A 15,539-nucleotide genomic window follows, 5' to 3' on the forward strand; every position below is an offset into this window, starting at 1 on the left:
GTATGTATGTATGTGTGTGTGTTTAGGTATGTATGCACACACAAGCATACCAGTGTACATGTGTGGAAGTCAGAGGAAAACTTGCAGGAGTTGGTTTTTTCCTTTTACCATGTGGATCCCAGAGATGAACTCTGATCATGTTTGGCAGAGAGTACATTTACCTGCTAGGCCACCTTACTGGCCCCAGACCAAGTGTGGTGGTACATGTATGTCATCCCAGCACTTTGGAGGTAGAGACAGAAGATCAGGAATTCAACCTCAGTTTCACAGTGAAATTCTGTCTCAAAACCAAAAAAGGCTGAGGATGTGGCTCAATTATAAGAATACCTGCCTATTATCCCAACACTTAGGATTGGCAGTTTTAGATCATCCTCAGCTACATGGAGGCCACTCTGGGATATACAAGACCCTGTCTCAAAAAACTATAAACAGCAGGTTGTCTTGGATGGGGACAAAGAAATAGAAAGAAGAGAGGAGAAGATGAGGGAGACCAGGAGCACTTAGGTTGCCTCTGGGACCAGAAAGATGAGGAAAAGCGGGAGCTGGTGAGGCAAGTGGCTAGAAAAACATAGGTGGGTCAGGAGGGGGCTCGGTGGGACAGTGAGAAGGCAGGCAGAGCAGCCCAGGCCCAGAAACAGACTGAGTTTCTTTAAAGCAGTTGGCACCTAAGGGATGGAGTCACAGCCACCTGCCCAGGGTATGTGGGGGATTTTGGGGTGCACTGCTCCATTTCTACCATGCCTGGGCTGTCTCCTAAGAGAAAGGACTCCTCATCCCTTGCCCTCTGGGGCTCCCCTGTAGTTACCATCTATTTAGTGACATCTTTTCTTTGTGAGCAAAAGGCATCTGCTGATGAGTGGCTGTCTGCTCCCATGCCCTCTTCCCTGGTCTGCCACTGTCCTCCCTAGACCACCATCGTCTTCTCTGTACCTTCCTCCACCACCCTCTCTCTGTGTTCATTCACCTACAGGCACTGCTTAATGACAGGGACATAGAAATATCAAGGTGGACTTATACAAACTAGGAAGGCCACATTACTAGGTGACATAACCTTACAGGACCACCATCATACATGCAGTTTGCTATTGACCAAAATATCTTCATGCAACCTCTGACTGCACACACAAATGGAGGACATTCAGTCAAGGCCACATTCCCAGAGTCTGCCCCAGGCCAACACTCCACAGGTACTTGGGAAACATCTGTCATGTGAGGAACAGCTGCATCCCTTCAGATAAACAACAATTTATGTACACACCTAGGAGGGACTGACCACAGACCCTGGCTCTGCCCTTCCCGCGTAGTCCTTTATCCTAAAGGCCTCGACAGCCCATCTGCAGGCAACACTGCAGCAGCAGTTTTTTTTCCTCCTTGAGGCTAGGTCTTTCTATGTTGTTCAGACCGGCCTTGAACTCATGATCTTCTTGCCTGCCTTCACCTCTCAAGTGTCAGCATGACAGGCACCACCATGCCTGGTTTATGTAGCACTGGGGCTAGAACTCAGAGCTTCAAGCATGCCAGAAAAGCACCCTACCAACTGAGCTACAACCCCCATCTCATCTTTAAACATTTCTTGGGACAGGGTCTCATGCAGCCCAGGCTGACCTCAAACTCATTATGTGGGCCAAGGATGACCTTAAGGTCTTAATCCTCCTGCTTCAGCCTTCCAAGTGCTGGGATAACAGGACTGTGACACTATGCCCAGCTAAACTTCAATGCCAGGAGCATGAGGAGGGTTTGAGGGGGGTGGGATTCAAGCAGCTATGATCACTACTATCCTGACTACAGCAATGGCATCATGAGCATATATGTATGAGAGTCAAAAAATTTTAAATGCACTATCAATGGGCCATCTTCATATTATGACAGTTACATCTCAATAAATCTATTTCAATTTTTTTTGCTGGTATAGCAAGATGGCTCAGTGGGTAAAGAAAGGCACTTGCTGCCAAGTCTGATGACCAGAGTTTGATCACCAGAACTGACTCCTGCAAGTTGTCCTCTGACTTCCACACATATGCCATGACATATGTGCCCCTCCCCAGTACAAAGAAAAAACTTCACTGGGCTTGAGATGTAGCTCAATTTGTAGGATGCTTGCCTAGGACAGTTCTAGAGTCCACCCTTAACATTCAAAAACCCAGTGCACAGGCCTGTAATCCTAGCACTCAGGAGGTAGAGGCAGAAAGATCAGACATTCAAGGTCTTCCTCAGCTACATAGTTTGAAGCCAGCCTGAGATAAAGCCAAATAAACAAAAGTAGGAAGGAGGCAATATATCCTAATAGGTAGGATACTTGACCCAATGTTACTTTGCAACATTCAGGAATAGTTATGTCTCCTTCCTCATGATTGGAAAGCAGCCAAAATAAGAGCCCCCTTGGTATCAGGAGGCCCACAGAGTGCAGGGAGAGTGCAGGACAGGCATGTCAGCTCTCTTCAGAAGCCCCTGGGGTTGCTCTGAGTTTGATGGGAAGTTGGGGTCCAAGGCAAAAGGACTAAGGTCTGTATACCTTCAATGCCTGGAGTCTCCATCAGGCAGAGAGAACATTTCAAGGGTTTCCTCCCTTGTTATATTTCCTTTCTTCTTCTTCTTTTAAAATCTTTTTGAGACAGGGTCTCCGTGTAGCCCCAGTAGGTCTGGAACTATGGAGACCAGGCTGGCCTTGGACTCACAGAGATTTGCCTGCCTCTGCCTCCAAAGTGCTGGGATTAAAGGCGTACACCAACATGCCCAGCTTATATTTTGCTATTTTTAAAAAAACATGTATTCTTTTATCCAATCTGACAGTCTTTACTGTGTGTGTGGTGTGTAGGACATGTATATGTGCACATATTCCTGCCCATGAAAGTGGAAGCTAGAGGAGGATATCAGGTGTCCTGCTCTATCACTCTCTCCGTTATTCCCTTGAGACAGGGTCTCTCACTGAACCCAGAGGTAGGCTAGCAATCAGCAAGTCGCAGCCATTCTCCTGTCTCTGTGTCCCTGACCCACAGCACCAAGTTACCATGCCCGATTTTTCCCATGATAGCTGGGATCTGCACTCAGGTCCTCATTTTTAAATAGCAAAAGCTTTTACCCAGAGTCATCTGCCCAGCTCCATAGTTTTGTTTCTGTTTTTTGAGACAAGGCCAGGTTGGCCTTGAACTAACAGCAATCTTTGTGGCTCAGCCTACTGAGTGCAGGGATTACAGGCTGAGCTACCACACTCAGCTTTCAAGACTTCCTAGAACAAAGTAACTGGATAAACAAAATAGGGCTGCAAAGACGGCTCAGCAGTTAAGAACACTGGCTGTTATTGCAGAGGAAGGGGTTCAGTTCCCAGCACCCACATGGCAGCTAACAGCTGTCCCTAACTCTAGTCCCAGGGGATCCAATGCCCCCTATTGTCCTCCTTGGGCTTTGCATGACACAGGTGCACTTACACACATGTAGGCAATATACTCATAAACACACAAAAAATAAATCTAAAAAAAAAACCATACAAACACACACAAACAACACAACACAACAAACCCTCCAAAACAAAGACAAAGCTGGGCACGGTGGCATACGCCTTTAGTCCCAGCACTTGGGAGGCAGAGGCAGACGGATCTCTGTGAGTTCAAGGCCAGACTGGTCTACAGAGTAAGACAGCTGGGGATACAGGAAAACAAACAAACCAAACAAACCCCGAAAACCCAGGCCAGGTAAGTTCAAGGCCAGTTTGGTCTACATAGTAAGTTCCAGGACAGCCAGTGCTATATAATAAGACTCTTGTCTAAAAAAAACCAATGAACAGCCAGGTACAGTGCTGTAGGCCTTTAATCCCTGTACTCAGGAGGCAGAGGCAGGCAGATCTCTGTGAATTCCAGGCCAGCCTGATCTACACATCAAGTTCTAGGCCAGCTGGGGCTACGGGGAGCCACTGTGTCAAAAACAAACAAAACCCCCAATAAACAGGGGCTGGAGAAATGGCTCAGCAGCTCAGCAGTTACGAGCACTGGCTGCTCTTGCAGAGGACCTGGGTTCTATTCCCAGCACCCTATGGCAGCTAACAATCTTCTGTAACGCTAGTTCCAGGGGATCTGATGCCCTCTTCTACCCTCCATGGGCACTGCACAACACAGGTACACTTATATACATAAAGATAAAACACTCAAGATAAAAATAAATCAAAAAACTAAAATCTAAAAACTAACTAACTAAATAAATAAAATCAGGTTTTCTAATCCACCAAAATGAGCTAGTGATTGCAAGAACGCTGGATGGAAACGGAAGGGATAGCAATTTGGCTCAGAAGGTAAAGGGGCTTGCCGCCAAGCCTGAACATCTGAGGTAGATCCTTGGAACCCACATGGTGGAAGGAAAGAATGGACTCCCATGGGTTGTTCTCTGATCTCCACAAGTGCCACGGCACAAGCACACACATGCACGCACATCCATGTGTCCATACACACTAATATACCCACAATAAATAAATGTAAGAAAGGAAGCCAGGAGAGGTCTTCACCCTATGGGTCTGCCAAGGGTCTAGAGAGATGGTGCTCAATGCAGGACTGGCAACACAGAGACAACAAGAACACAAGAGAGTGTTTTGAAGGCAGGATGGAAGCTGGGGAGGAGGTAGTAGGGGTGAGTCAGGAGATGAGACGCGATGTTGACTTTAGTTCCTGAAGACAGAGGGGATGAAAAAAGAGCAGAGAGGAGAAATCAGAACAAAACAGGAAGAAACCCAAGTTATGCTTCATGAAAAATGCTCAGCAGGGTGGCCCCAGTTCAGCCTTTTCCTGGGTTTTTATTCTGGGTGCATATAGCTGGAATTTGGTAGGAAATGGTCGAAACACTGGAGAGAGAGCTAATCCAGCTGAGCCCTACTAGGCCTTAAGAAAGTGAAGTGTTTAATACATTTAATTATCTGCCAGAAGAATAGAATATTCCAGAGATTCCTGGGATAATACTCCATGGAGAATGAAGAGTGCCTGACTAGCAGTCTGGAGTCTCTTTCTCCCTCCCTCTCCCTCTCTCTCTTTTTAAATTTTATCTAGTATTTCAATTTTATGTGTATGAGTGTATTGCCTACATGTAAGTGTACCTGCCGTGTGTTGTGCAATGCCCACAGAGGTCAGAAGGCACTGTATCCCCTAGAACTAGAGCACATGTCTAGCATGCGGCAAGGTCTTGGGTTCAATCCCCAGCACCAAAAATTAAACAAATAAAAGAAAGCTGGGGAGATGCTCAGTAGGTAAAGTGCTTGCTGTGCAGGCACGAGGACCTGAGTCTGATCCCCAGTGTCCTTGTAAAAGCAGAGTGTGTGGCAGTGTGTTCCTGTGAGCTCTATACTGCGAAGCAGAGACAGGAGGGTGTCAGTGAGCTCCAGCTCCAGTGAGCCTGTCTCAAAGCATATGGGGGAAACTGAGATCACACACACTCTCTTGGTTCCACAGATGCTGAAATGGTTGAAATAGGTCTGTCTGCTTGAAAGATGACACAAAATTCACACAGTAACAGACTCGTAATAACGAGAAAAAAATACCAGTAGGAAAATCTCTCTGAAGGGATGCACTTCACATAGTCTGCAACAACAGCTTATCGGGTTTTCCAGCCAAGAGATTTCTGTGGAGACAGAGCTCAGAGCATCACCATTTTCTGAAGAGTTTCAGAGCAGTGAGAATTCTCCGAACGCATCCACATCGCTGCCAAGACTCTAATCAAGGGGGAAGAAACTGCTAAGCAAATAACCAAACACCAACAAAATGAAACAAAAAGAAAGCAAAGTTTGGGGTGGTGTCCCATTCCAAATGGTAAGAGTTGCAGGATGGCAGGACCCACCAAGAAGGATGAGGAGGTCTACAGGAGTTACAATCACTCCAGAACACAGCTTGAGAACTCAAAAACCCCAGGAGGAAAGGAGATACACCCTCTATGATTGATGGGAGCAGTTCACACAGGAGTCTTGCAACAATGGGAGACCTCAGAGGGCACATTCCTTTTCAACAGCTTCCAACCACAGCTGAGACAAACTCACATGTTCAAATAGAAGAGAAACAATGGAGGCTGGGGAGATGCTGCAGAGTAAGGCACCTGCTGTACCAGCATAGACACCAGAGTTAAAATTCACCAAACCTACATGATGCAGGGCACTACTGTGCATTCATCTGTTAACTCCTAAGGGGAGATGGGAGGTGGAGACAGGACAATCCCAGAAGCTCCACGGCCAGCTAGCCTAGAGTTCTCAGCAGTGGAAGGCGAGGACTGATACCTGAGGTTTGTCCTCTAACTTCCACATGCACACAGTCTCACATACAAATTAGAGGGAGCGCATGCATGCATGTATACACAATTAAAAAAAAAAAATTAAACCTGCTGGGCATGGTGGCACACGCCTTTAATCCCAGCACTCAGGGAGGCAGAGGCAGGCAGATCTGTGAGTTCAAGGCCAGCCTGGTCTACATAGTGAGTACCAGGACAGCTGGGACTACAGGAAGACCCTGTCTCAAAAAGACCAAAAAAAAAAATCTCCAAAGTTGGTTAAACTTAGCAAAGTTTATTTGAACAAGGAATAATTCATGAATAGGTAGCATCCAGGACGGCAAAGATTGAGAGTGGTCCCTTGGTATACATAGTGAGTTCCAGGACAGCTGGGGCTATATGGAGACCCTGTCTCAAAAAGACCCCTCCCCCCAAAAAAACCTTACAGCTTTATCCAAGGGATCTACTCCCATATGCCTCAGGCTTTTCCAGATACCTGACATCTAATCAAAGAATTTTTTTTGGGGGGGATCTTTTTGTGCCACCAAGTCTAGCTCTAATCAAAGAATTTTAACAAAACATTATTATGGGAGCATGGTCTCTTTCTCAAAATACCTTATCACTCTGAACTCACCATGCTTGTGCTATAGCACGTGCTGTGCTGAGATATGGTGAGGCAAGTGAGCGAAACTGTGAACAGGTGTCAGGCACCTATGAAGAGCTGCTGAATACAGCACTATGGTGCTGTGTCTGAGACCTGAGGCACCGTGTACTGGGACTACTAGTACATCACTAACAGGCGCGGACACGTTGACAGAAGAAGGACTCACATCCAGGGCCATCCAGGGCAGGAAGGAGCTAGAAGCACACAATTTAAAAATCCCAGCAGCTGGGAGGCAGAGGCAGGAAGATCTCTATAAATTTGAGGCCAGCCTAGTCTACATAGTGAGCTCCAGGAAGACTCTGTCTCAAAAAGACAAAAAATAAAAACACAAAACCCCCCAAAACCAAAAAACTAAGAATTAGGGCTGGAAAACTGGCTCAGCCATTGAAAGCACTGGCTGCTCTTGCATAGGTGCCTGAATCTGGGTTTGATTCCCAGCACTCACATGGCAGCTAACAAACATCCACAGCTCCAATTCCAGTGGAATCCAACACCCTCTTCTGACCTCCATGAGCACTGTACAACACAGGTGCACTTACACACATGCAGGCGATACACTTGTACACATAAAATAAAAATAATATATGTATTTTTGTCTTATTGAGACAGGGTCTCCCTGTAGCCCCAGCTGGCCCTGAACGCACAGATCTGCTTGCCTCTGCTAGGATTAAGGGCGTGCCCCGCCACGCCCAGCAAATAAAAATTGTTTAAAAATTTTTATTATTATTTAAAAAAAAATTTTTTTTTTTTTGGTCTTTTTTTTGAGACAGGGTCCCTGTAGCCCCAGCTGTCCTGGAACTTGCTATGTAGACCAGGCTGGCCTTGAACTCACAGAGATCCTGCCTCTGCCTCCCAAGTGCTGGGACTAAAGGCGTGCGCCACCATGCCTGGCCCTAATTTTCTTATTTTTATTTTATGTGTATTCATGTATTGCCTGAATGTAGGTAAGTGCACCCATGTCGTGTAATGCCTGTGGAGGTCAGAAGAGGCTGTCGGATCCCCTGGGACTGGAGTTACCGACAGTTGTTAGCTGCCATGTGGGTGCTGGGATTTGAACTTGGGTCTTCTGCTAGAGCAACCAGTGTTCTTAACTGCTGAGCCATCTCTCTAGCCCCCATAAAAATATTTTTTAAAATGAAGAATTAGCTAGGCATGGTGGCACACACCTCTCATCTCCGCACTTTAAAAAATATGTATGTTTTTAGTTTGTTTTGTTTTCTTTTGAAGAGAGAGGAGTTTTGCTGTGTGGCTCCGGCTGATCTGGAATTCCCATCCTCCTTGAGGCCTATAGGTGTGTTTTACACTGGGCTCTGGGTCATTATTAAGTGGCTCTGGGAGAGGAAAGAATAAATGCTCATGGCTATGCTCTGGGGAAAAGCACAATTAAGAACAAACGAAGGGGCTAGGGATGCAGCTTGGTGGCAGGGTGGGCTTAGTGTGCACAGGGCCCTAGATTCACTCCCCAAAACGCTCTCCCTCAAAAATAACAATGCATGGGCTGGAGAGATGGCTCAGCGGTTAAGAGCACTGACTGCTCTTGGAGAGGACCGGGGTTCGATTCCCGGCACCCACATGGCGGCTACGAACCATCCTTAACTCCAGTTCCAGGGGAATCCGAAGCCCTCTTTTGACCTCCACGGCTTTGCATGACAGGGGTGCAATCACATACATGCAGGCAATACATACACATAAAATATAAATAAAATATTTAAAAAAATAAAAAAAATAACGATGCATGTGCCCCTTTAAGTGACAGAAAAACTTGAATTGAGAAGCAGTTGAGATCAGCAGAGTTTTCCAGGTATGAAGCTGGGGTGACCTATGGAGGGATCACATGGTCCCATGGAAGAGCTCTCTGGAATCAGGCTTTTGTTACACCGAGACAGCACTTCACAAGGGTAAAAGTTTCAATTGCAGGTCTTAAAGTACCACTGTATGCCCACACAAGAGGGCTGAGTGGGTGAAAAAGGAGTACATGTGAGACACCTCAGGGGCAAGGGAGAAAGGATGGTGGTGATATCAGCTGCCCTGAATGAAGAGAAAGAGTTTGAGAACCAGTCATCCTCTAGCTTGCAACCCCAGTGAAGCCTGGCACTTGGCCTGATCGACTTCACTCATCACTACCCTGGAGAGACCCTCCAATTCACTGCTGGTCCTGACACCCCCTTTCCAGTGACCTGGAACCCTGATTGGGGCTCACTAGCCCATCCATTCATGTCCCCTCAAATGTCACTCTTGCCACACATTAACTCCATCCCTTCTCCTTGGTCCACACTTTTCATAGTTTTCACATCACTGTCTTATTGTCACTCTCACTAAGCAGTTTCTGTGGATAAGGACTGTTTTAGTCACAGCTAATACTCAGAGCCCAAATAGGGTGGGAACTGAACAACTATCTCTTTGATAAATGAAAGAAAACAAAAACAAAAGCAACTCACCAAAACAACGATGTCATGTCTTAGTGTGGAACCTGGTGATCATTAAGCTCTGGTAAGTTCAGGTTTCTTTCTTTTGATTGCTTTCTCCTTTTTTTTGGCCTTTTTTGAGACAGGGTCTCCCTGTAGCCCCAGCTGTCCTGGAACTCACTATGTAGACCAGGCTGGCCTTGAACTCACAGAGATCCGCCTGCCTCTGAGTGCTGGGATTAAAGGCGTGCACCACCATGCCCGGCAATAAAATATTTTTTAAAAAATTAAAAAAGAAACAAAAGCCGGGCATGCCTTTAATCCCAGCACTCAGGAGGCAGAAGCAGGCAGATCTCTGTGAGTTCAAGGCCAGCCTGGTCTACATACTGAGTTCCAGGCCAGCTGGGGCTACAGGGAGACCCTGTCTCAAAAAGACAAAAAAAAATATATATATATTTTACTTATTATTTTTCTTTTATGTGTACGAGTGTTATCCCTGCATGTAGGTAAGTGCACCCATGTCATGCAATGCCCTCGGAGGACAGAAGAGGCCGTCAGATCCCCTGGAACTGGAGTTATGGACAGTTGTTAGCTGCCAAGTGGTTGCTGGGATTCGAACCAGGGTCTTCTGCAAGAACAGTCACTGTTCTTAAGCACTAAGCCATCTCTCCAGCCTCAGAAACAAAGATTTTTATTCCCTCCTGAAGGCAATTTTCTTGATTTGACTTTTTATTTTTATTTTATGAGTATACATATTTTGCCTGCATGTATGTGAATGCATCATGTTCATGAAATGCTTGAGACCACAAGAGAGCTACAGGTCCTCTAGAACTGGATGGTTGTTAGGTGCCACGTGTTTGCCAGATACTGAACCCAAGTCCTCTGCAAGAGCAGCCTGTGCTATTAACCGATGAACCACATCTCCAGCTCCCCCCCCCCACCAGAAGCTTCTTTAATCAAAACAGAGACGGGTAAATGACAAAAGGAAGGTGGGAATGTGAAGACACAGAGCTGCGAAACAAGCCCACAACTACAAAGTTTACTTAAGGGCAACATGACAGCCACACTCCCGCATTCTGAGAAGCACCAAGATACCATAAGTCAAGTTGGAGGTGGAGTGGGACTACTTCAAAGAGGATGGAGTAGTAAGTATATGGTGGAAGGAAAGGCCACCACTGGTTGAGATCCACCTCCAGTCCCCCATGGAGCAATGGCCCTGGGATTCACAGTCCTCATTTCACTTCCTCACAGGACATCAGTGTCCAACGCCAGGTCTCACCTTCCCAAGTGATTGTGCCACTATGGGGACACACGACCTTGCAGATACTGAGTGTCAGAATTCCAAATCCAGGGACAGGTAAAGGCATCTCTTAGATTTCCCGAGACCATACTTCAGAGTCACAAGGGGGGTGGGGCCTGAAACTGTCACCAGCACTGTCCATTCGTTACGGACCCAGGCCATGGGTTTCACCTTTCTAGGTGACTTTGCAACTACAGATAGAGACACAAGACCTCGACACTCTTGAGTGTCAGAATTCGGGTCCAGGGACCGGGAAGGGCATCTCCCAGGCCTCCTGGAATCGCACTTCACCGTCGCAGGGCTGGCCTGGAATTGTTTGCCTGGACCTCTTCCTTTGAGCTGCAGTAACTTTAGGTAGGTGTGTCCAGGCTGATGGTCCCGGACTGAAAACCGAGGTCAACGGGCGGTGTCCCCACGGCCACCCGAACGTGGGATCCTCTAAGTGGGGACTCTACTGCAGCTAAGGGACAACTTTCCCAGTTCCGGGGTGGGAGGGCGTGGCGGTGCTGGGTCTGTCAGCAGAGGTGAGGGCGAGGCCTTCCGGCGCACTGAGCCCGGCCCAGGCAGAGTCGCGCCCCCCGGTCCCCGCGGCCAGCCCTCCCGCCCCGCAGGCTCACCGCCTTCTCCAGATGACTGCGCGCTTGCTCGCTGTTCTTCGTGTGGTGGTAAAGAACTGAGCCGAGCTGCAGGTGCGTGCGGGCCTCGATGCGCTGAGGAGGCTTGAAGGGGAACACGGCCTGCAGGCAGTGTACGCACAGGCGGATCTTGGGCGGACTGGACGTGCGGAAGTGCTCGGCGAAACCCAGGAGCGCCAGGTACCACGACTCGGCCGCCTCGGCCTGTGCCGCCTGAGCCGCGGCAGCCTGCGCCGCTGCCGCCGCCTGCGCCGCCATCTTGGCCTGCACAACAACAAGACGCCTCCACAGAGAGGCGGAAGTGGCGTGTGGGGCGGGGCCCACACTGTTCGCGGCTCTCGCGAGAACGGCTGCGCAAAGCCTCCCGGGATTTGTAGTTTGTATTTGTGGTGATTACAACTGAGAAAGAGTCTGAATGGAGAGCGATGCCTCTGAGTCCTCACGAATGAGTGTGACATATCTTCGTTAACTGAGGAGTTCATTCTGTGGCGAAGACCCTCGGTGTCCACGAAGGGACCGGGCGTGGCTGGTAGGGGAGGAATACATTTCCCATCTAGCCGAGCGCACTATAACTGAGCCCCTCCTTCTCCCTAGGTAGCACCGGAGCATTGTGGGATTGGATGAGTCTCAAGATGGACAACCGGGATGTTGCAGGTAACAGCCCCCGCCTCCTCTCAGGCTCCCGCCTGGGCTCTCGCGGCTGCACGTCGCCGCTTAGCACTTAGATCTGTCGCGATTGCGACACGCGGACTCCTCGCCTTAGCCTCTCGGCAGGCCACTGTCGTGACTTGTGCGCCGCCCTCGTCTCCCAAGACCTCAGACCTGGGTTGTTGGCCGCCCCCCGCCAGGGGCTGAGGAGGACGCCGAGGTCTTCACACAGTCGGCGGAGCCGGGTGGGCCCTTTCCCGGCTTTCCAAATGAACTACCCCTAAGGCCGCTGCAACCCACAGCGGCGGTCCCTGGCTGCCCTGCTAACCCGCTACCCCTCCAGGTCCCCTTCAGGTGGCCAATGCCCTCTGGCTTGGGTCCCGATTCCCGGAAAAAGCCGCGTTTCGGGACTGCCCTGGGGTTGCAGTGACACACTTTGCCACGGCTCCTGAAACCCTCTTTGAACTGTTTTAGCTGTTCCTACGCCCCCAGGTGGAGATGCATTTGTCGGTTCAGCAGATGCTTCCACGCTTGTTGTGTACTAGACCCTCTGGTTTCAGTACACCAGGGAGCAGATGTTTGCAAAGAATTAGTTCTGATGACGTGAGGTGTGGGTTGCAGCTGCTAATATATTGAGCGGCCAAGGAAGACTTTTATTTTAACTTAGAAAACCATTTTTATTAATGAGTATGTGTGTGTGCACGTGAGAGGGGCTCATGGAGTCCAAAAGAGGGCATGGGATCCCCTGGAGCTGCAGTTACAGGCAGCTGTGAACCATCCGACTTGGGTGCTGGAAAATGAACTTGGATCCTCTCCGAGAGCAGCAAATGCTTCCAACTGCAGATCCAATCTCTCCAGCCCCAGTGCTCTTTTTGAGCACAAGACATTTGAAATGAGCAGATGGAGGCTGTGGGAAGGTCTGGAGGGCAGAGGCTTCCCCACAGAGGTTTGACAGCAAGTGAAAAGGAGCTAGGGAGGCCTGGGCTTTGTGAGGAATGCAATGGCAGTAGTTAGGGGAGCCAATTCTGGTAGAGGCTGGAAAATAAGCTTTCAAAATTGAGAATTTAAAAGCTGGGGAGAACCGGGTGTGGTGGCATACACTTTTTATCCCAGCCCTTGGGAAGCAGAGGCAGATAGATCTCTGTGAATTCAAGGCCAGCCTGGCCTACATAGTGAGTTCTAGGCCAGCTGAGGCTACAGGGAGACCCTGTCTCAAAAAGAACAAAAACAAACAAATAATAAAGGCTGGGGAGATGGCTCAGTAGGTAAAGTGTTTGCTGTCCAAGCATGAGGACTGGAGTTCCAATCCCCAGCACTCACATAAAACCCAAGTGTGGTGGTATGGTTTTGTAACTCCAGCATTGTAGGGTGAGGACAGGTGGATCCCTGGAGTAGGCAGCCAGTCTAGCTGAAATGGGGAGGTCAAGGTTCAGTGAGATACCCTGTCTCCAAAATAAAGTGGAGAGCCAGGGGTGGTGGTGCATGCATAATTCTAGCATTCTGGAGGCAGAGACAGATCTCTGGGAGATCAAGGCCAGCCTGCTCTATACAGCAAGTTCAACCCCAGCTGGGGCTATAGGGAGATCCTGTCTTTAAAAACCAATAATGGGGGCTGGAGAGATGGCTCAGAGGTTAAGAGCACTGACTGCTCTTGCAGAGGACCTGGGTTCGATTCCCAGCACCTACATGGCGGCTATGAACTGTCCTTAACTCCAGCTCCAGGGGAATCCGAAGCCCTCTTCTGACCTCCACAGCACTGCACAACATGGGTGTACTCACATACATGCAGGCAATACACACATACATGCAGGCAATATACTCATACACGTAAAATGAAAACAATTAAAAAAACCAAAACAATACTAATGAGGAGGAGGAGAAGGTGGAGAGCCAGGAGTAGTGCCACAGGCCTTTAGTTCCAACACAGAGAGGCAGAGGCATGGGGATCTCGGAGTTCAGAGCCAACCTGGTCCTCATAGCAAGTTTAGTGAGACCCTGTCTCAAAAAAAAAAAAAAAAATGAGGAAGAAACCTGATGTTAACCTGTGGCCTCCACATGTACCTGCATGTACACACATATATCTGCACAACACATATGCAAATTTAGGATGTAAGCATGGCATGGTGCATGTATATGAGTCTAGCACTTGGGATTTAGAGGCAGCAGGTTCTCTAAAAGTTGAAGCTTATGTGGTCTATATGGCCAGATAAAAAGAGAATTTAGCAGCTGGGTGTGGTGGTGCACGCCTTTAATCCCAGCACTCAGGAGGCAGAGGCAGGCGGATCTCTGTGAGTTCAAGGCCAGCCTAGTCTACATAGTGAGTTCCAGGCCAACTGGGGCTACAGGGAGACCCTGTCTCAAAAAGACCAAGAAAGAGAGAATTTAGCCTAGTCTTACCCAGAACCTTTGGGATACCTTTTCCATCTCCATTGCTATCACTGTAGTTTAAAGACACCATCTTTTTTTGTTGGTTTGCTTGCTCGTTTTATTTTTAATATTTATTTATCTTAATGTGTATGTGTATATTGCCTTCATGTCTGTAAGTTCACTCATGTCATGCAGTGCCCATGGAGATTAGAAGAGGGTGATCCTTTGGAACTGGAGTTCTGTACAGTTGTTAGCTGCCATGTAGGTGCTGGGAACTGAACCCGATCCTCTGTAAGAGCAGGCTGTGCTCATCATTGCTGGGCCATCTCTCCAGCCTCTGTTTTTTGAGACAGGGTCTCCCTGTAGCCCCAGTTTGCCTGGAACTTACTGTGTAGAATACGCTGGCCTTCTTTGCCTCCAGAGTGCTGGGATCAAAGGTGTGTGCCGTCATACTTGGCCTTGTTTTGTTTTTTGAGACAAAATCTCACTAAGCATAGGCATGATCCTCCTGCTTCAGCCTCTTGATTGCTTGCATGGCTGGTGTGCACCATCACACTCAGTGCTGTCACCTTTTGCTTAAAGCCAGTGACTTGTCTTGGTTGTCTTGCTCTTTGTGCACTCTATGCCAGAATGGTCACCCTGTCCTCAAGGTGATAGTCCAACTAAAAACACCAGAGCTAGGCAAGGTAGCCCACACCTGCAGTCACAACACTGTAGAGGCACAGGCAGGAGAATCAGGAGTTCATCATTCTTGGCTCCATAGTGAGTTCAAGGCCAACCTGGGCTACATGACAAGTGATTTCAATGCTCCTATTATAAGATGAGAGGCAGAGACAGGAAAATCCCCAGAAACTTGTTGGGCACCTAGACTGGCATAGGCAGTTGTGAACAACAGACCATGTCTCAAGGTGGAAGGTAAGAATTGACATTCGAGGTTGTTCACTGACCATGCACAGGCTGTAGAACACTTGCACCTACATTCACACATGCATGCCCACATACAAAGATTTTTTTTTCCTCCAGTCTTTTTGAGACAGGGTCTGCCTGTAGCCTCAGCTTGCCTGGAATTCACTATGTAGACCAGGCTGGCCTTGAACTCAGAGATCTGTCTGCCTCTGCCTCCCAAGTGCATGTGCCACCTTGCCTGGCAATATCTTTTTCTTTTTCAGTTTCTAGCCTTGCTCTTACCATTATAAATTTAATTTTTTTTTATTGGTCTTTTTGAGACAGGGTCTCCCTCTAGCCCCAGCTGTCCTGGAACTCACTATGTAGACCAGGCTGGCCTTGAA

At 48.3% G+C, this 15,539-nt stretch overlaps 1 protein-coding gene across 3 annotated transcripts in view; it reads right to left on the bottom strand.

Moving 5' to 3' along the window:
- Mau2 (MAU2 sister chromatid cohesion factor) overlaps positions 1-11,531 on the bottom strand; it is a 29,944-nt gene extending 18,413 nt beyond the window's left edge. For 2 of the 3 annotated variants that reach the window (XM_008824478.3, XM_008824477.3), the window contains exon 1: positions 11,218-11,531. In XM_008824478.3, the coding sequence (XP_008822700.1) occupies positions 11,218-11,493 (276 nt within the window). In that variant the 5' untranslated portion in view covers positions 11,494-11,531. The remainder of the gene's footprint in view (positions 1-11,217) is intronic. The other variant, XM_008824480.3, reaches the window with a different exon arrangement.
- Between the last annotated feature and the right edge of the window lie 4,008 nt (positions 11,532-15,539).

The sequence above is a fragment of the Nannospalax galili genome, unplaced genomic scaffold, assembly GCF_000622305.1.
Source record: "Nannospalax galili isolate Female #2095 unplaced genomic scaffold, S.galili_v1.0 scaffold529, whole genome shotgun sequence".
Taxonomy (NCBI): domain Eukaryota; kingdom Metazoa; phylum Chordata; class Mammalia; order Rodentia; family Spalacidae; genus Nannospalax; species Nannospalax galili.